The following is a 19,880-nucleotide window of genomic DNA, read 5'->3' as shown; positions in this document are numbered from 1 at the left end:
AATACGTATTATGTTGACTTGTTGAGGTTAATCAGTTGTCAGGCGAAGTTATTAAACTCATTTTAAATAATATTTTTTTCTCAAAATGTCATGTGGCCAAATTTATTTTATTTTAAACACACATATTTTTGCCTTTTGTCACATGCACCCCGTGATGACACCCAGGGAAGCCCACACCCCACTTCCTATGCCACTGAAGAGAGTATGACTTCGTTACCTAAAAAGGTCGTTTTTCTAGGTGCTATTGGAAGAAACTGATTTTCTGGCTCCATTTCAATCGGGGTTCAGGGCCGGTTTTGGCACAGAAACTATTTTGGTCACTCTGTATGATGACCTCTGTCAAGAGACATGGGAAACATGTCTGGTGGGGGGGGTGAGGCAACCTGAAACAGATTGACTTATGTAAAATTAGTTTTTCAGCTAGTTCATTGCTCCCCCCCCCCCCCTTCTCTACAAAAACTCATCAGAATAAATCCAATTTGGCTTTATTTATAACAGCTGTTGTCTCTGTCTTTAGTTCTGTCTTCATGCGGACGATTCCATAAGCAGGGAATCCAGTAGTGCATTGGCAGCCCTGAACCCCTGACCATACGCAAATAAGCCTTTTCCAACTTAACACGGGTAAAGCTCTAATGCACAGTTACTAATGGGTGGAATTCCATTAGCATATAGGGACTCCTAAATAAATATGGGAAGGGACGCGGGTGGCGCTGTGGTCTAAACCACAGAGCCTAGGACTTGCCGATCAGAAGGTTGGCGGTCCAAATCCCTGCCACGGGGTGAGCTCCCATTGCTCAGTCCCTGCTCCTGCCCACCTAGCAGTTTGAAAGCACGTCAAAGTGCAAGTAGATAAATAGGTACCGCTCTGGTGGGAAGGTAAACGGCGTTTCCGTGCACTGCTCTGGTTTTGCCAGAAGTGGTTTAGTCATGCTGGCCACATGACCCGGAAAAACTGTCTGCAAACAAATGTTGGCTCCCTTAGCCAGTAAAGCAAGATGAGCGCCACAACCCCAGAGTCGTCTGCGACTGGACTGAACTGTCAGGGGTCCTTTACCTTTTAAATAAATATGAATAGTTCCAGGCTGCACAGAAACTGGTATTTGGTGCCTCTTATAAGGTGATAGCCCCTTCATGGATCACTGCCTTGCCGTGGCGAAGGGGCTTGAATAACTCAGAGAAGTTATGAGCTATGCCGTGCAGGGCCACCCAAGATGGACAGGTCATAGCTAAATGTGATCCATCTGGAGAAGGAACTAGCAATCCAGTATTTTGCCAAGAAAACTCCATGGACATAAAAAAGGAGAAGCTTTGAGAAGAAAGCGAGAGTTTCCATGGCATGTTCTGGTTCATGGGGTCACGGAGTCAAACACGACTAAGACGACTAAACAACAACATAAGGTGATAGATAGCATGTATTCAGCAGGCTTGCTATGTGCTTTGTGGAGTATATTTTGGGGTGTTGGTGCTGGCGCAGAGGAAATTTCCTCAACTACAACCTAAAATGTCTTCTTTACCTACCACATATTGTCTGCCCCTTGGGTACAAAACAAGGTGGCAGCCCTAACACCTAGACTGGCCCTTTGCAGGATCCCATTCTATGGCTTTCCAACGAAGCTGCGCTGAAGAACATTAATGGGCGAGAGAGACTGTGGTTTTTAAAATTGTTTTTATTAAATTATTGGGTGCATCCAAGTCACGGAATCCTTCAAACAAGTCAGTCCTATTCAGAGTGAGACCGCACTGCTCTAGGCATTATGGGGTTGGCGGGGGGGGGGCAGAGAAAATGGGAAGAGAGAGGAAAGGAAAAGGGGGGATTTCTCAACATTTCATTCATTTACGTATATAGCTGCGCACCTGATCCGCCAGGGGCACAGTTACCCCATTCAGGATCAGGGAGTCCTCCACACCTGCCCGCCCCCTGTCCCCCCAAAACAGTACTTCTGTCTTGTCAGGATTCAACCTCAATCCATTAGCCACCATCCATTCTCCAAACGCCTCCATTGTGGTGGTTCCCTCATTGCGGATAAGTGAGGTTCATAGACTACCTGCAATGCAGGGATTTTTTTGACAAGGTGGGGCTGGAACCCACAAGCCTGAGAGTCTCATGCTCTGCCAACTGAGCTATCCCAGGACTCAAACCAAATTCAGCTGGTAGGATTGCAAATGAAGAATGGGGAGAATAATAATAATAATTCCACAGCCACTTTGGGCGGCTTCCAGCAAAATATAAAAACATAATAAGACATCAAACATTAAAAACTTCCTGATCCTGCTTCTTTGAGAGAAGCTGACAAATTTAGGATAGATTCTCTATCAACTCAATGATAGGGAACCAGGCAGAGGGCCTTCTCGGTAGTGGCGCCCGCCCTGTGGAACGCCCTCCCAGCAGATGTCAAGGAAATAAACATCTATCTAACTTTTATGACATCTGAAGGCAGCCCAGTATGGAGAAGCTTTTAATGTTTGATGTTTCGTTGGTTTTTTTTAAAAAGACTCTGTTAGGAGCTGCCCAAATGGCTGGGGAAACCCAGCCAGATGGGCGGGGTATAAATGTTGCTGTTACGCTCAATGGAATAGCACAATGATTGCAAACCCAAAAACCACTTATTTATTTATGGCAATTTAACCTGCATAGCTCCTTTTTTCTGTGTTTCATGGTTCTTCTTTATGATACGATACGATATCTTTATTGTCATTGTCCCATGCAGAACAATGAAATTGAAAAACTACATAAAACATTCAAAACCCCCTAAAAACTATGAAATCCCATTTTAAAATACACTATACTATAGAGACCTCTTATGCTGCGTTTAGAACCATACAGTGGTACCCCGCAAGACGAACGCCTCGCAAGACGGAAAACCCGCTAGACGAAAGGGTTTTCCGTTTTGGAGGCGCTTCGCAAGACGAAGTTCCCTATGGGCTTCCTTCGCAAGACGAAAGCCCATAGGGAAATCTCCGGGACAGCGGGGAAGCGCCTCCGCTGTCGCCCGCCAGCATTTTGAAAAGCCCCGGGACAGCGGGGGACTTCTCCGCTGTCCGGGGCGATCTTAAAATGCTGGCGTGCGGGAGCGAAGCCTCCGCTGTCGCCCGCCAGCATTTTAAAAAGCCCCGGGACAGCGGGGGACTTCTCCGCTGTCGGGGCGATCTTAAAATGCTGGCGGGCGGGAGCGAAGCCTCCGCTGTCGCCCGCCAGCATTTTAAAAAGCCCCGGGACAGCGGGGGACTTCTCCGCTGTCGGGGCGATCTTAAAATGCTGGCGGGCGGGAGCGAAGCCTCCGCTGTCGCCCGCCAGCATTTTAAAAAGCCCCGGGACAGCGGGCAACTTCTCCGCTGTCGGGGCGATCTTAAAATGCTGGCGGGCGGGAGCGAAGCCTCCGCTGTCGCCCGCCAGCATTTTAAAAAGCCCCGGGACAGCGGGGGACTTCTCCGCTGTCGGGGCGATCTTAAACTGCTGGCGGGCGGGAGCAAAGCCTCCACTGTCGCCCGCCAGCATTTTAAAAAGCCCCAGGACAGCGGGGGACTTCTCCGCTGTTCCGGGGCAATTAAAAAGCCCCGGACCATGCCCCGATGCCGGGCGGCGGACGGGAACGCCTCCCCCCACCGCCCGCCATCGGGACCATGCCCTGATGCCGGTGGACGGGCGGGAACGCCTCCCCCCGCCGCCCGCCATCGGGACCATGCCCCGATGCCGGGGGCGGGGCCGCGAAGCCTGGGCGCGCTGATCTCAGCGCGCCCAGGCTTCGGCATGCCGGCAACTCTCCGCAAGCTGCGGCAGCGAAGACTTTTCCCCCCCGCTGGCCTTCAGAAGAGGTCCACAACCCACAGCAAAGCCAGTCTCTTGCCTGGGGTTGGCACTCCACAACGGGGCAGTTCCAGAATTTGTCTTGAACCCTCCAAACATTTGTAATCTATTTTGAAAAAAATGCAAGGGCTCCAGTTGGGAATGATCCCCCAGCTGTGTGAGGAGCTTCGTTTTTCCCCTCATACACATCCTTTTATTTTATTGGAGGACACACTGTCTTGCTACCCGCAGCCCCAAGTTTCAAACAATCCAGGCTGCAGGATGTATCAGTGGAGAAACTTCAAGAGCCTCATCCTCTCAGTGGCCCAGTACCTCCAGCCTGCTTCTGGAATTCCATCAGTGGGGAGAGAGGGGTGCAAGAATGTCTCCGCCCCGATACATGGGGCATCCCAGAGGCGCCTAGCAAGCTGCTGTGGGGAGGCAATGCAGAGGGTGGGGTCTCTTACAAAGCAGTTTCCATGTGTCGTTTCCACCACTCAGCTGTTTTTCCTTGACAAACTCCAAGGGGCAGTAGAGTCCCTTTCAGGCAGAGGGCAAAAGGGGGGAAATGGGGGGGGACGACGACTGGGTTTCCCTGACACATATACAGCCGGCTACAATCCAGCCCCACAGTGCCCTCCTTTCTCAGGAAAGCCCTCCCACTCTCACTGCCTGCCTCAGACCCAGGAAAAAGGAACAAGGAAAAGGATTTCATGTATTTTATATCACTAGATCTTCAGTTTCCCAATCAATTCCCTTCTCCATCTCTGGTGAGGGTGGAGCTGGGCAAAGGGGTCTCTGGGCAACATGGGCGTGGGGGGGAGGGGACACCTCACTTGGCTTGGCTGGATCAGCCCCTTCCCCCAGTCAAGCAAAAATTGCTTTCAGGCAAAGCCCTCCTGTGTGCAGCAGGGTCAGTACAGCAGTGGTGGTCAGAAAACAGGGGTTCCCCACTGCAGCTCTCAGCCTTACCACCAGGGAAGGGGCTCCAAGCTCTCCCCTAGGTCCAGAGATGGTCTACAAATGCAGCCACCTTCGGCCTTCAGCAAAAAGGGGTAGCAAGTGTCAAGCTGATGGGGAACCTCAAAATTCTGCTCTCTGCCACCCATTAATTTGCGGGCAAGGGGGAGAATTGCCCAGTCCGCCTGTCTTCTTGACTCTCCCTGGGCTTACCAAAGTACTCTAAAGGCAAAGGGACCCCTGACCATTAGGTCCAGTCGTGGCCGACTCTGGGGTTGTAGCGCTCATCTCGCTTTACTGGCTGAGGGAGCCAAAGGACAGCTTCCGGGTCATGTGGCCAGCATGACTAAGCCGCTTCTGGCGAACCAGAGCAGCGCACGAAAACGCCATTTACCTTCCCACCAGGGTGGTACCCATTGATCTACTTGCACTTTGATGTGCTTTCGAACTGCTAGGTTGGCAGGAGCTGGGACTGAGCAACGGGAGGCGTTGCGGGGATTCGAACCGCCGACCTTCTGATCGGCAAGTCCTAGGCTCTGTGGTTTAACCCACGGCGCCACCCGCTTCCCATCCAAAGTACTCTAGGCCATAACTAACCAGGCAAGTGGCAGATCTAGTCCAGCATCCCTTCTCGGTTGTTGACCAGAGGCCTATTATGGGAAACAAGGAAGGACAGAAGCCGGAGACCTCGCCTTCACTGCCCCCAGGAGGAGGGCCTTGCAGCTGGATGTGTGAGGAAGTACCTACCTTTGCTCCCGTTTTCTGACCCTCACGCTTCATCAGGTGACCCTGTGGGTTTTCTGCAACAACCATCTTCAAGACCCTCCCTTACTACGCAGCAGAAGCTGAGCTACTCAAGTGGGTTTGTGATGGCAGCGCAGCCAGCAGGCAAGTGGAAGATTTGAAACTGCACATTAAACCCAAGCACATTTGTGATATTCTGGTTTCCCCCCAGGAAAACGGAAGCTTCACCCTGGCATATTTGAAAGCCCCACTGAAGGGTGATGGTCAACAACCCGGGGTAATTAGAAGGGCGGCTCCCCGTTCAAAAGCAGTGGGACTTCTCCTGCTACTGGGGTTGGGGGCGATGCTTTCCATACCCCTGCCCTGCCTTAATTGCACCACACACTATTAAAGCACCTTGTGCACTAGAGAAGACTGCACTGAGGGGGTTGTACTAGATGGCCCTTAAGAGTCTCTTCCAACTCCCCGGGAAGGGGGGCTGCTCAGGAGACCCTACAAAGCAGAGGAGCCAAGCACTGGCTGGAAGCAGGTGGGGCGAGATCCCTGACCTGGTGGCAGTGAGACCCTCGACAGGAAGGCTGCCTGTTGTCTGTGACCAGCGCTGCCCTCTTCCCCACTCAATCCACACCAGCCTGTATAATATTTTTTTTTATTTACATGTTTAAAGAACCAGAAGGCTTAACATACAATAAGATGAAACAGAGCCCTGGAAGGTGGACATGGGCAAGGGGAATAAAAGGAACAGTAGAAAAAAAATATACAGTCAACATAAAAAAAAAACCTCAAGCGGGCTGCCCTCCCCCCTCAACCAGCCTCCCTTGAGGGGCGAAGAACATGCTGTCTCGATTTTGCCCAGGGACGTCAACGGTCGCACTCACTCCAGATCCCAGGGAAAGCCACCGACGGGAAACAAAGAAAAATAAATAAAGGAACCTCTTGAGTGCCTGCCAGGGGGAGTGTCAGAGGAGGAGCTTCTCCCCACAAGAGTCTTGTCTCCCCCTCAGGGCTCCAAGTCCAAGCTGGCAGGGCACAAACACCCCAGCGCAGTTCCTCGCCCCCAACCTGCCCATCCAGGAACGGAGCGTCACAAAACCAAAACTTGCTAAATGCTTTTATAAAAACCACAAGTTTGTTTCCTAAGATTCAACCAAAACTGGAAAACACTGCCCCCCCACACTTGCTGGAGCCAACTGTACAGAGTCGGGGTGCCCCATGCCACAGCGCAAACACAGCAGGGCCAGCTCTCGCCCCAGGGCCCCAAGGGGGGCGGGACAACAGGGAAGCCACCAGCCAGCCGGCCGCAGCCCTTCCGCCCCGGGCGCCCAGCTGGAGGGGGGGTGGAGGGGAGCCCGCTCGTCCGCCTGCGCCGCTCTCTTGCCAGTTCTGGTCCTGCAGAACCTCTCCCGAGCAGGCTGCCATCGCTGGCCAGCCACCCCCCGGCGGCTGATGCTGCCGCTGCCACCTCCACCAGCCTGCCTAGCTGGAGTCAGAGTCACTTGTGTCCGAAGAGGAGGAGGAGGAGCTGGAACTGCTGGAGTCGGAGCTGGAACTGCTGGCGCTCAGGCGGGAGACGGCCACTTGCTGCGCGGACTCCGGCTTCTCGTTGGCTGCACAGGGGGAGAGAGAGAGAGGGCAAAGGTGGTGAAGGATGCCAGAGGGTCAAGGAGAGGAGAGAACCAGGCCCAGGAATCAGAAGCCAGGGCTTACTTTTCTTGGGGGGCTTCTTAGCAGAGTTCAGCTGCCCGCTGACGTCCTGCAGGCGCTTCTCCAGCTCCCGCTTCTTCTCCAGGGCCAGCTCCTCCTTCGTCTTGCCCACCGGCTTCTTCAGGGCTGGAAGGAAGAAGGAAGGAAGGAATTTACTGGGGAGCTCCTCTTCCCCTTGCGCCCTCATCCAGCTCTCATTTGGGACAACAGGAGGGCAAGCACTACCCAGCTCCACACAAGGAGAGCTGCTTCTACTTCTCAGACCTCTGGCTGACACCCCTAAACACCTCCCTTATCCCTTTTCAGAACATGGCTGAAAAAATCATCACAGTGGTACCTCTGGTTAAGAACTTGGCGGGCAGGGAAAGCCCACCAAGCAGGGCTGGGGGTTGAGCTGAGGCCCCCAGTTCTCCCTGTTTCCCCCTGGCAGGAATCCCTGGGGTTGTGGGGCGCCTGGCTGGGTCCCTTTTGGCTGGGGAAACAGAGAGGGGGAGTCCATGGAAGGGTTAAAGGAAGAGAAGAGGAGCCTCGACAGAGACCCCCCCCCATCACCCAGCCTCCCTGCTGAGGGTGTTGGCTGTCCCAGATCATCTGTATTTACTATGACTCCTTGTCTTACTTTGGACTGCCCTGAATACCACCATTTGGTAGCCAAGCGCCAAACCAAAAATCCTTTTGGGGGGCATCTTGGCCTGCCTGCTAACGAGACTGAGTTTGATGAGACTGATGGTATTGTCATTTAAGTAGTACCCGTTGCCAGGACGTTGTCCTGTTCACCACTGTATACAGTGGTACCTCAGGTTAAGAACTTAATTCATTCAGGAGATCCGTTCTTAACCGGAAACTGTTCTTAACCTGAAGCACCACTTTAGCTAATGGGGCCTCCTGCTGCTGCTGTGCCACCAGAGCACGATTTCTGTTCTCATCCTGAAGCAAAGTTCTTAACTTGAAGCACTATTTCTGGGTTAGCAAAGTCTGTAACCCAAGGTACCACTGTATTTCCTAGTTCACCACATGGAGTCTGGAGGTGCCCCCCTTTCCTCACAAAGGGGCAAAGCTGTGCTTATTCAAACACCGAACCCCCCTTGGTTTCTGAGAGAAGGGATGTGGCTGCCCTGGGGCCCTTGGAGTGGGCCGAGGGGCCTTGTGGGAGGTCCAGGGTGCCCGGAGCGCAGCCCCCGTCGCCCCCACTCACTCTCGCTGTAGGGCTTGCGAGGCTTCTTCCGCAGGCAGGAGAGGACGTAGCGCTCCAGCTCCCGTAAGGTGGAGGGCTTGAGGGTCTCGAAGTCAATCTCGATCTCCTCGGGGTTGGAGTCGCGCAGGGAGGGCTCCCGCGACTGGATGATGTGCACCACCCGGCCCAGCTTCTCCCCCGGCAGCTTGTTGATGTCCAGGCTGAGCTGGCGCTTCTCGTCATACGTCATGGGCTTGCTCTCCTCCTCCTCCTCTGAGTCGTAGAGCACAGGGGCCGGCAGAGGGAGGGCCTTGGCGCTGGCCTTCTTCGAGTTCCTGGGGAGGGGAGACATGCCTTAGAGCCAGGGGCCCCACCGCTTGCACCCTGGGCAGGACCCAGCCAGCGGCAGCTGTCAGCCGTCTTGGCTTGTTCTACAAGGAGTTCGCCACGGTCGATCCGCCGGGGAAAGAGAGTCATCAGCCAGCTGCTTGCCCTGCTCTCCCCACCCCGACCCCATCGCCACCCACTCGCTTGCCCCACTCACTTGCCACCACTGCTGCCGCCTCCACTGCCACCTCCGCCCGCTGCCTTCTTGGACTTCTTGAGCTGGGCCTGGTGGGGCCGGGCCGCCTCCTCCTCGCCTCCCGCCTTCCCCCCTTTGCGCTTCTCCAGCTTCTTCTTCTTCTTCTTGTCCTTCTTGTCCCGCTTCTTCTTGGGCTTGGAGACCGGGCCTTGAGAGAGGGCCGCCAGCTGTTCGTGCACTGCCCGCAGCTGGGGAGGCAAAAGGGACACGGTTAGGGGGCTCCCAACCCCACCAACCGCAGGCGCCCTTTCCTCAATCCATGGCCGTGATCAGCAGTGGCTCAAAGCCACGGGGGGGGGGGGGGGAGTGTTGCTCTTGTTCTAGGGTGTCGCTTGCAGGCTTCCCTGTGGGGGTGTTGCTTTGGCCCCTGCTCGCTCTGCCTCACCTGTTCCTGGAGCTCAGCCAGCCGGTTGGCCCGCTCTTCCTCCGAGTCGGAACTCTCCTCGCTGTCCGACGAACTCTCGCTGCTGCTCTCGTCGTCATCCCCCTCCTCTTCCTCTTCGTCGTCGTCATCATCGTCGTCGCTGGAGGAATCGTCTGAGGAGGACTTCATCAGGAGGCCCGGCTGTGGGAGTGACGTGGAGGGGGGGTTGATGTCTATGGGTTCATCTGGCATCTTGGCATAGCTGAACTCGAAGACATCCTGCGGGAGAGCAGCAAAGACTCGAGGTCTGCTACTGAGGGGCTGGGTCATGGGGGGAGGGAGGGATGGAGGGAGGGCTACTGGCTCAGGTCTTCTTCCCATCAAACTCACCTGCAACTTCCGAGCCATGGCCACCACGTCATGGTCAGGGGGGTTGTACTTGTAGCAGTTGGAGAACATCAGCCGCACGTCAGAAGCAAACTCCTGGGCGTCACGGTACTCCCGGTTCTCCATCTTGCGCTGAAGCCGCAGAAAAAGAAAAGGAAACAGAAGGGAGGTAAGTAAAAGGGGAGGATCATGAGCTTTGCAACACACAAGGAGCAAACAAGCCCCCCAAGACTGGGGTTTTGTTTCTTTAGTTTGCCCTTATGACTGCAGAAAGTCACTCAAGACACACGTGGCCAGTTCACGCTAAAAACCAGTGGGACTTGGGTGGGGTCTCCCCACCGCTGCTTGCCCTACTCAAGCCCTGCTTTGCCTGCCCTGGCATTGTCACATGACTCCCCTCTGCCATGCACCCATGCTCACTCATGTCCTCCCCTCAACTCTGACTGCAAAGCCCACTGGGGCGGAGATGGCAGCAGTTATAAAGAGCCTGTTCAACGGCTGGCACTGAAAGGTTAGCAGAGGCCACGTTTTGTCCCTGGGACAGAAACACACATTTCACACTAGGTGGCCCCTTTAAAAAATAACAAGGCCACTCATACCTCCAACAAATCTATTTAACCTAGATTGCGGAAGCAGCAGCTTGTATAGTGAACATGAAAGAAGTCAGCAGACAGATTTTACCTAAATTCCAAAGCACACAAAAGACAACCATGTTCTGGAAGCCCCCCCCCCCCGTGCCCACCAGTCCCCACCCGCTGCTCCTCTCCCCTTCTTCTCTGTGGTTGCCAAGGCCCCACTTACCTTGATGGTGCTGAGGTCCATGGGATGCTTGATGATCTCATGGTAGTCGTGGAGGCCCAAGGCGGAGGCGTCGACCGGCTTGTAGAAGGGCCAGGCGTAGGCAGCGTGCTTCTTGGAGACGAGCTCCTTGAGGATGCCGTTGCAGTACTTGAGCTGCTCCGAGAGCTTGCCCCTCTTGGAGGTCTGGTGCTGCTGGGAGTCAGGCAGGTCTTTGCGGGGGGGCTTGATGGGGCGCCCGCTCTCCCGCCGGGCCGGGATCTTGGCTGCCTTGGTCTCCAGCACGGCTGCGGAGGGAGAGGACTCTCCGCCGCTGGTGGCGATGATGGCTGTGGGGGTCGGGGTGGTCGTGTCCGCTTTCCGCTTCACTCCTTTCTTCTGTTGGGGGGCAAGAGCACGGCTCTTAGGCTCCCAAGCCAGATTGGAGGGGAGAGGGGGAACCCCAGACAAATCCTCAAGGCCCCCACCCGCCTCCCTTGGCGGCCAGCTCACAGAGGCTCACCTTGGCCACCGGCTGCGTTGGGGCAGGCACCGCCAGCACCGGCTGGGAGGTAGCAGTGGAGTGTAGCGGCTTGAGGAGAGGCGTAGAGATGACTGACGGGTGAGGGATGTTGATGAGGGTGGCGGGGATGTCTGTGGGGTAGAGCTGGGCGTGGGACACGGAAGAGATGGCCGGCACTTGCTGAGCAGCTGCGTTGGCTGCTGCCAGGAGTGCTGGAGGGATAAAAAAGAAAAATGGCTCTTTGTGAAACTGGAGGCAGCCTGCCCCAGACGGCCCCCAACTGGAGTAGAACCCAAGCAAGCCAGCAGGCTCCCTAGCCGCTTCCGCCCCAAAGCCCACCCCCCCAATCCCCTCTCGCGCCATTACCTGCAGCCCGAGAGGCCCCCTTCTTGTGGCTGTTCTTGGCCACGGTGATCACAATCTCCTGCTCCTCTTGAGGCATCTGGGCCACCTTCTGCAAGAAGATCTTCTCCAGAGTTTGGGCCATCAGCACAATGTCATCTGTGGGCTACACCAAGAGAAGCCGTGATCAAGGCATGAAGTTGGCAGCAGGCTGCTCTGCACGGTCTGTGTATGCGTCCTCGTCACTTGGAGACGCTCCACACACTTGGGAGTCTCTCCCCCCCCCCAAACCCATCCCTCACAATCCATGCAACCGCTTCCCTGACACTCCAGCAAACCCCTCACCTTGTTGTAGATGTAGCAATTGGTGAACATGGTGTTGAAGTCCTGCATGCACTCGGCTGAGCTCCAGTAGTAGTTGTTTTCCAGGCGCCGCTTGATGGTGCCCATGTCCATTGGCTGCTTGATGATCTTGTGATAGTCCTGGGAGCAGAGAACAGCAAGCATGGCCACATGGTCACCCCAAAGAGCATGGCACAGAGGCCGCACCGACCACAGGGCTACCCAGGCTCCTGGTCAACGCCACATCCAAAGGTCCCTGGCCAAATGTCGGCTACAGGTGGGGAAAGGGCAGGGACTCCTGTGCAGCCTTGCAAAGAGCAAGAAATAAAGGCTTCTCAGCTTGCTAGGCCAAAAGGGGATTCTTGTTTCTTTCTCTGGGGTGCAGAGAGGGTGCCTTCTGTAAAGGGATGCTCCCCAGGGGACAGCAAGGCTGGAGAGGCCTGCCCTGCCTAAAAAGCACCACCTCAGCACCCCTACTGTGCACAATGAAGGTAGGCAAGGTCAAACCTAGACGGATTTTTACCTCTGGGCTTTAACTCCTTAGTTGCCACAGGTGCTGGCCTTTAATTTGGGGGTCACTTGATGTCTTCTACAAAGTCATGGATGGGAATCTGCAAAACGCATTCAGGGGACAAGATTAGATTTGGGGCAGCGTGAGAGCGCAAAAGCGGCTGTATTGTCTCATCCATACCTTTGTAGGGGACATGAGGGGGGGGATCAGGGGAGCTGCTCCAGGTGAAATCCCTGGCCAAACCAACAGCCTTAAGATTGTTTGGGGAAGAGACACAGCTGAGCTCAAACTCAGGTAACAGGAGACAACTCTGCTCTGAGGCAGCAAAGGAGGCACATTTCCCCCAGTGTGCTGATGACTGGTGTGAGCGACCCAAGGAGCTCCCCAAAACACCTTGAATTTTAGCAGCACAGCTCAATAATCCAGAAGACTAGCTCAGCACACCAGATACAAACAAGAACCTTGGTTCATGGGATGAGGCAGGAAGTGATGCAGTAACCATAGCAACAAGGGCATCATTAACACAGCAGAACCCGCCCACAGGTGCTCATCTCCCCTCACGCCCCCAGCCCCCCCCCACAAGGCAAGGAGGAAGCTCATTACCGGAAGACCCAGCTTGAGGGCATCCACCGGCTGGCGGAAGGGCCAGGCGAACTGGTGCTTCCAGAGGGCCTTCATCACCACTTTGTGGAGGTACTGCAGCTGGTTGGTGACTCTGCCCGGCTTCTTGGGGTTCGAGACCTCCGGAGGGGGAGGGTTGGCTGGGCCCAGCTGAAGGGCCGGGACGGGGGCCATGGTGGGGCTCTCGAAGCCCTCGTACAGAAGCGACGGCTTGCGGATCCGCTTCCCGGGCGCAGACTCGACTGCCAGACCCACCAGACCTGCATTGCCCTCCCCAAGGATCCTGCAAGACAGGGAGAGAAGGGCTGTTAAGGCAGGAGCCGGGGTCTGCTCTGATTCTGCGGTGGATTTCGCCACCTACCGCACTCTCCTCCCTCACATGAGCCAGCAAATAGAACATGGAGGAGGGTAACATTGCCCCCCCCATCTGTGCAAAAGCGCACGAGATGCCCGTTCTGTCACCTCTTGGAAGAGAGACACCAAATTACACCCCTAAGCGCAGCAAGGCAGCAAAGCCAGCTCCCAACCAGAGCCAGGGGAAACTCCAGAGACCAACCTAAGTGCTGAGCCATCTGCACCCAACTCCCCCCTTGCACCTCAGCACATTTCCAGATTGCAACACTACACTTGCTGCCCACAAACACACTCCCCCTTAAAGCACTGTCATGAAGCCCAGTAAACAGGAGGGTGTCGCAGGAATCCCACCAAGGCAAACTAGGCACACTCCCGAGAGCAGCGACAACATCTTAAAACAGTTCCAAATATGCCCAGGATTGGTGTTTTGAACCAGAGAACAGAGACTCTTCCCCCAGGACCAATGGGGAGGGGGAGAACATCTGGGAAAACAGAGACACCAGGCTTCCTCCATAGTCAACATGCTCATAAGATGAAAAGGACAGAGTGCATTGCCGGTTGCCGTGGTGCTGCCCAATCAGAGCGAGGGAGACAACAAAATGAATGGCTGACTAGGCCTCCACATAATGGGGCCAGCCAGTTGGCAAGGAGCAGTTAAGCCAAGGTGGGTTTTGAGTTGAAAAAACAAGGGGGGGGCCATTGCAGAACTCAGATCTGTCTCCAGGCCCACAGATCCAGCTGTGGCACATTCTGAATACAGAGCCACAGATTCACAGGCTGCTCTCTTAGTGCACAAGCCCAGCGTGCAACAGTAGCTGCCAACCCATCACCCAGGACACCTGCGGCTCCACCACCAGCCCTGGGAAATGAGTGTGTTGGTAAACAGGGTGAGGGCATGAAAGGGCAGCAGGCCTGCCACCCAGGGAGAGAGGAGCGCTTCACAAAAGCCTGGCTTGCCCCCAAGGCATTACAGGGTCTCATGACAAGACAGCGCCCAATGCTATCATTCCCTTCACAGGCAACTCAAATCCCTTTAAAGCCATCCAAATAATTCACACAACTCATTGCTGCAGGGTTCACACCAGTGAATAACGGGGGGGGGGGGGGAGGGAGTAAGAGGAAAAGGAGATCGCACTGGAGCTGCAGCAGCACTGCAAAGGCTCCCCAGAGGAAAGACGGGCGACGTAAAATGTTGCTAAGCAATGGCGATGTCCAACGTTTCCAGGCGGGGAAGCCTCCCGCAAGTGGCACCGCGAGTTCAAAAGCGACGCCCGTCATGTGACACAACACAGCCAGGTATGCTCGGTCAACGCAGGCAGGCGCGCGCGCGCAGAGCTCACTGCCCCCCCCCCGGCGACCCCCGATCCCCTCTGGCCCGGCCGCCCCCCTCCCCCGGCGCACTCCCGATTACGTACTTGCCGTTGGGGTTCACGTTCTGCAACATGCCTGCAGGAGCGGCTCCTCCCGGGGGCCCGGCTCTCTCCCGGGACGGTCCCGCTCCAGCCGCCGGCGCCTCCGTGGCCTCGGGGAACCCCCCCACTTTGCTCGGCGGTCTCGGCCTCGCGGGGGGAAGAAAGTGCCCTCGGCGCCGGGCTCAGGGGCGCATCGCCGCCGCGCCTCCCCCCGCGGAACCGGAGGCAGGCGAGCGGCGGGCTGGGCAAGGCGGGCTCGGCTACTGCAGGGCCCCCATCGGGGAGGGGGCCGCTCGCCCCTCCGCCGCCAACCACTAGGCGCAAAAGCTAGGAAAATGGCGGCCTTTGCAGCGGCAGGACCCCGAGGCGGGGCGGGCGGGGGTCCCTCCGGCCAGCCCCCCGCCGGGCTCCCCCCGCGCAGGGGCGCCGGCAATATAGGGCGCGCCCGTCTCCGCGGAGGCCGCCGCGTCCGGAGGCGCCGCTCCCCCGGCGAGTCGTCGCGGTCCGAGGCGCGGATGGCACTGGATTGTACTGGGATTACTGGCCGCACTCCCCCTTTGCTCTCCGCCGCGTAGGTGGGGGCGGGTGTTGTGGGGGGAGAAGAGGGCGCTACGGAAGCCGGGAGGAGGGTCCGCCGAGCTGGCGCCTACAGCGATGACCGGCGATTAGGGGGCCGCCCGGCGAGGATGGATCTGGATTGAGTCCGCCCACCCTGCCCGGCACTCTCTTCCGTTCCCAGGCCAGGATCCTTCCTCCGCTCCAGCGAAATGGCGCCTCTCGGCCTGCCCCCGACCGCCCTTATAGAGACGCTCCCCGCGCTCCCATTGGCCCGCGGAGCAGCTGACATCACCATCCCGCCAAGCCACGCCCCTTCGCCGGCTCGGGAGAGCCCTCTGGGCGGAGGAGAGGCCGACGCCGGCCGCCCATTGGGCGACTTCGCCATCCATCACGCTCCCCCTTTCCGCCTCCTGTTGTGCCTCCCTGCTCCGCCGTCCCCGGCAGCCGGCTCGCGCATTGGACGGCTCTGCCATTCGTTGCCTTCCGATTGGCCGCCCTGTCACGTGGGGGCGGGGCGGCGGTTGGGAAGCGGCCGTTGGTTGTTGTGGTTCTCTGCTCACCGCGGGGGGAAGGGAGGGGGAGAGAGGCAGCAGCGCCATTTTGTGGCAGCCCAGAGAAAGCAGGGCGCGGAGAGGGCGAACAATGAGCCGCCGCGGCGGCTGGACCGAGCGGCCCCCCGAGCCCAGAAAAATGTCCTCGCCCTTCCTTCCCCCCCGCACGGGCAGGGCGGCCGCGAAAGTGAGGGCAGGGCGCGTTTAAATAAAAAAGAGAGAAACGTCGTCCCTCAGGTCGTTCTTCCCGCCAAAACAAGAGCCCCTCACAGCGACACCAGAAAAGTCCCGTCGCCTCAGCGCAGCAATCGAGGGGCGAACCCCTCACAGTGGGGTGGAAGCACCCGAGTCACACTCCAAAACGCCGCCTGGAGAGGGGTCCCCCCACACGCCCCACAGCAGGGTCAAGACACCGCCACGCCGGGCCCTGCGCGTGAGAAATGGCGCCCTGGCCGCCCAAAGTCCCCACTTCTCCCCCTCGCGCGTCACCCTTTGCACGTGAGAAAGGAGGCAGGAGTTCAGGGCGCCGAGAGAGAGAGGGGACCTTGACGAGGAGGCAAACCAACCGCGGAGCTTCCTTTAAAAAAGCTCCCCAAGGCTTCACAGCAATGGCCCTGTTTGGCCTAGCCAGGGGCGAAGGTCAAGTGCCAGAGTGGAGCCCAGGCCAGACCCGCCTTTGAAGGGGCAGCCCCTCTGCACTGACCCGCCACAAGGCAGCAGCCTCTCGCTTTCGCCCACGAAATCCTGTCCACGGACAAAGTGGGGCCAAAGTGTCCCCAAGGCCCAACGCAGAAACATTTTAGCAGGGCAAAAAGGGGGGGAGCCAATTTCAGACCCCCGACCCCTTGGAGCAACTGCCTGGCCTGGAGGACAGCAGGCCCCTTCCTGGGAGGCAGGCTGGCCTTTGACCTCCACCCCCTGGGTGTGGGGTGCGTGGCCTTCCCCCAGGCTCTGGCCCCATGCCAGGGTGTGGTGGTGGTGGTGGTGCTGGCAGGAGCCCTACACACAGCCCCACACCCTGGGCAGGGGCCATGCTGGGAGCCTCTCTGGCCGCCGCGCCTGCCTCCTCCCCGCTCAATGGGGAGAGCGCCTGGCTTCCCTTGTCCAGAGGGCGTGGAAAGGGGGCCGGTTGATCTAGGGGGCAGGTCCCAGGGTGCTTCTCTTCCCAGGCGGGGATCTCTCTCTCCACAGCCAAGGGCAGAAATAATGAGGCTGTTGCAGCTGTAGGGATCCACCAGCCGACTTCCTGAGTCCAATGGAACTGGGGGGGGGGGTCAAACTGGTGGATCAAATTCCTCAGCCCCCCCCTTTTCCTGGATTGTTCTGGAAGGAGAAGCAGGGGACGGTCCTTTGAGATGAGTCACATCCTGGCGCAAAGGCCAAGCGCCACTTTGGGCTGAAAGGAGGTCTCTCCCTCCCGCTGGCCTGTGAACAAAAGGGGGAGAGGCAGCACCCCCAGCCGCCCCACACTCGGGGCTCAAGAGGCCTGTCCTGCTCCCGCATGCCGTGCTCCTCCGCCTGCTTCTCTCCGCAGCGGCCATTTTGCACGGGCACCCAGAGCCTTCCAGCTGGCAGCCTCCAGAAAGAGGAGAAAACTGGGGAGAAAACTGGACGGTTAGCGAAAGGAGGGCAGCGCCAGGTCCTGCCCCTTCCTCCTTTTCCTCCGCCAGCCCCATTGCGCTCCCGCCCAGCCCTATTCCAGCGAGGAGGCCTCTTCCTCCTCCTCCTCCTCCATCACCAGGCAGGAATGACACAGCACCTTCACCGCAGCCATTTTGGAGGCGCAGGAAAGCACGCCAGGCAAAGCTGCCCCTCGCCCACCATGTCTGAAACGCTCTTGCAAGTACTGTTCCCACTCACCTCCCTGCTTGCTCAGGGGACACACACACACACACACCTCCAGCAGCCTCCAGTTTCTGAGATTCTTGAAAACGCCCTTCTCTCACATAGCCCTACCTAAAAAACAACAGCCCCACATTGATATTCTTGGCTCCTTCCAGCCCAGATTCTGTTTCTTCTGCATCGCCTACTCAGGGAGACTGCCTGGCCTCCTCCACGTGGGGACTGGGGGCTTGGAGGGAGAAAACAGCTCAAGGTCAAACAAAGGCGGATGCCAAGGTCAAGCCCACCCTCTGCTGCCCAGGACACTCTCCCAGGCACCCCAGATATCGCGGGGGGCTCAGGGCTCACGTCCCCCCCTTCCCAAAGGATAGCCCCACCACTTTCCTTTGCAAGGCAGCCCCCCAAACTCCCCCCTTTTGCTTTAAAAGACAAACAACCCCCCCGATGCAAGCACACACACCCCGACTTAAGCAAGGCAAAGAGACGCCCCCCAAGCCCCCCCCCATCATTGCAAAACAAAACCCCACCTGTCATATTGAGATTTACCCCAATTCCTAGAAGCTTCTGCATCATTGTAGCTTTAAAGAAGCCTGGAATGAGCCACAAGACAGTGGGGGGCGACACCTCTCCCCCCCTCTTCCGAAGACGCCCCTCCTCCCCCCACATAAAAAAATGGGGGTCCCATTGTCAGGTGCCACGTGACAGCCAACTTCTCCCTTCATTTCAGGCAGCTGGCCCTTTAAACAGCCACCGCCCGTCGCCGCCTCGGATTGGCCAGATTGCGCCACCGGAGGCGGGAGCAGCGACTTGAGTGGCAGATCCCTCTCCTTCCCCATCCCCCAGCCAGCCGAGCCCTCACTCGTCCATAAGCGTCACGTGGGCAGAAAGGACTCACCTCATTGGTCGCCATCGGGAGAAGGACGAAGGCGCGCGACCTTGGCGGCCCCGGTGCGACGAGGCCCATCCTGATTAAATTCCGGCCAAACTTAGGCCCCCGCGACGTGACAAAACAATAAGAAATAAAACACCCATTAAAAAAAAAAAATATCCCCTCAACGGTCGCTTCAGCTGCCATGGCCGGGCGGGAATCCGAAGTGACGTCCACGTCATCGCCTCCTGATTGGCTCCCCGCCGTCACGCGACCGCTCCATCAGAAAAATGCCCGGATGATCCTTCAAGGCGGGGGGGGGGGGTGTCAATCTATGAGGCGATTTTGCCCGTTTGCCGAGAAGAAAGCGCCAAACCGGTGGAGGGAGAAAAATAACCCGCCTCGGCGAAGCCGCCTGGCGGGGGGTCCGGATTGAGCGCCGCCCCCTCCCCCGCCGAGGTCTCGCTTTGGGGGTGAAGTCAGCATGGCTCCCGCGACGCCCGGGGACGGCGACTGCGCATGCGCCCCGCTCCTTCTCCGACTCTTCCCCCCTCCCGCCCGGGGCGCATGCGCGCTGGGGCTTCGCTGCGGCGCGAGTCCCTTTCTGCGCGGTGGCGCAATGGCGCGAGGGCAGCCCCGGGCACGGCGCATGCGCGGGAGCAGGCCAGCCCTTTCTCTGCCTAGTTCAGCTGTTGCAAGAGGGCGAGTCCCGGGATCCCGTTTAGTCCTGCGCGAGCTCGCAGTTCCAGGAATAAAGAGCGCCCTTTCCTTTTCCTGCACTTATGCATGTGCGCGACTGCAGCACGAGTGCCTGCTCTCGCCGTGCGCCAAATACGGGGTTGAACTGTGGAACTCCCTGCCACTAGAGGCGGCGCTGGCCATCACCCTGGAAGGGAATTAGACAGATTCAGAGGAGGGGGCTAAGGCTAGGGAGGGCTCCTGGCCAAGAGGGCCCAGCAGCAGCAGCAGTGGCTAAGCAGATGTCCCGAGAGGGAAGTCCAGCAGCAGCAGCAGCAGCCACCTGCTACTCTCCTCCGGGTAGACTGCCTCTTACAATGGATGTCTTAGTTGAACTTTATTATTACGGTCACAGACCAGTTCCGGCTCACTTACAATATCAGGGAAATCATAAAACACAACAGGAATGCATTGAATTGCAATTGGGTATAACAGAGGCAAGACAGTTAAATATATATATATATAATCTTGATCACTAAAATATAACCTAAAATTGTCATTTGAAACCTTACTCATTTTGGTAGTTCCCTGAGTTTTATGGCAGTCGCACAGAATTTAGTCACCCTGAGCGTCATCTCAGGATCCTTGTCCTCTACCAGGACTTTTAGACATTGAAGTTCAGACCCATTTGGAGATTTTGGTATAACAGGAGTGATAAATACCGAGCGTATATCCCCGTAGAAACAGCAGACTCGTTCCACGTATGGTTTACCCTCGAATCTGCCCTGCAATAAGGCAGAT

General features: G+C 57.2%; 1 protein-coding gene across 7 annotated transcripts; it reads right to left on the bottom strand.

Annotated features, from left to right (window-relative positions):
* Nucleotides 1-6,123: 6,123 nt before the first annotated feature.
* On the bottom strand, nt 6,124-18,914 carry BRD2 (bromodomain containing 2). 7 transcript variants are annotated; one of them, XM_028720748.2, is made up of 12 exons: nt 18,429-18,914; nt 12,799-13,099; nt 11,688-11,825; nt 11,367-11,508; nt 11,001-11,212; nt 10,502-10,876; nt 9,704-9,832; nt 9,335-9,592; nt 8,911-9,137; nt 8,388-8,701; nt 7,196-7,318; nt 6,124-7,095 (listed from the first exon to the last, which is right to left on the bottom strand). In XM_028720748.2, exons 1-12 carry the CDS (start codon nt 18,431-18,433, stop codon nt 6,965-6,967), a joined length of 2,355 nt encoding a protein of 784 aa, XP_028576581.2. In that variant the 5' UTR covers nt 18,434-18,914; the 3' UTR covers nt 6,124-6,964. The 7 variants fall into 7 exon arrangements, with proteins under 7 accessions (XP_028576581.2, XP_028576583.2, XP_028576582.2 ...); XM_028720750.2 differs by lacking the exon at nt 18,429-18,914 and adding an exon at nt 18,080-18,237; XM_028720749.2 differs by lacking the exon at nt 18,429-18,914 and adding an exon at nt 18,061-18,236.
* Nucleotides 18,915-19,880: the final 966 nt, after the last annotated feature.

The sequence above is a fragment of the Podarcis muralis genome, chromosome 2, assembly GCF_964188315.1.
Source record: "Podarcis muralis chromosome 2, rPodMur119.hap1.1, whole genome shotgun sequence".
Lineage (NCBI taxonomy): Eukaryota > Metazoa > Chordata > Lepidosauria > Squamata > Lacertidae > Podarcis > Podarcis muralis.
Note: the sequence above shows the minus strand (reverse complement) of the source record. Positions and strands in the feature narration are given on the sequence as shown.

Bases quoted from the DNA above. Each gene is read 5' to 3' on its own strand.
- BRD2 (XM_028720746.2), bottom strand. From the start codon at position 14,614: ATGTTGCAGAACGTGAACCCCAACGGCAA. The intron at 10,877-11,000 runs GTGAGCCTCTGT...GCCCCCCAACAG, and splicing joins CAACGCAGCCGGTGGCCAAG to AAGAAAGGAGTGAAGCGGAA. The intron at 7,096-7,195 runs GTAAGCCCTGGC...CCCCCTGTGCAG, and splicing joins TAAGAAGCCCCCCAAGAAAA to CCAACGAGAAGCCGGAGTCC.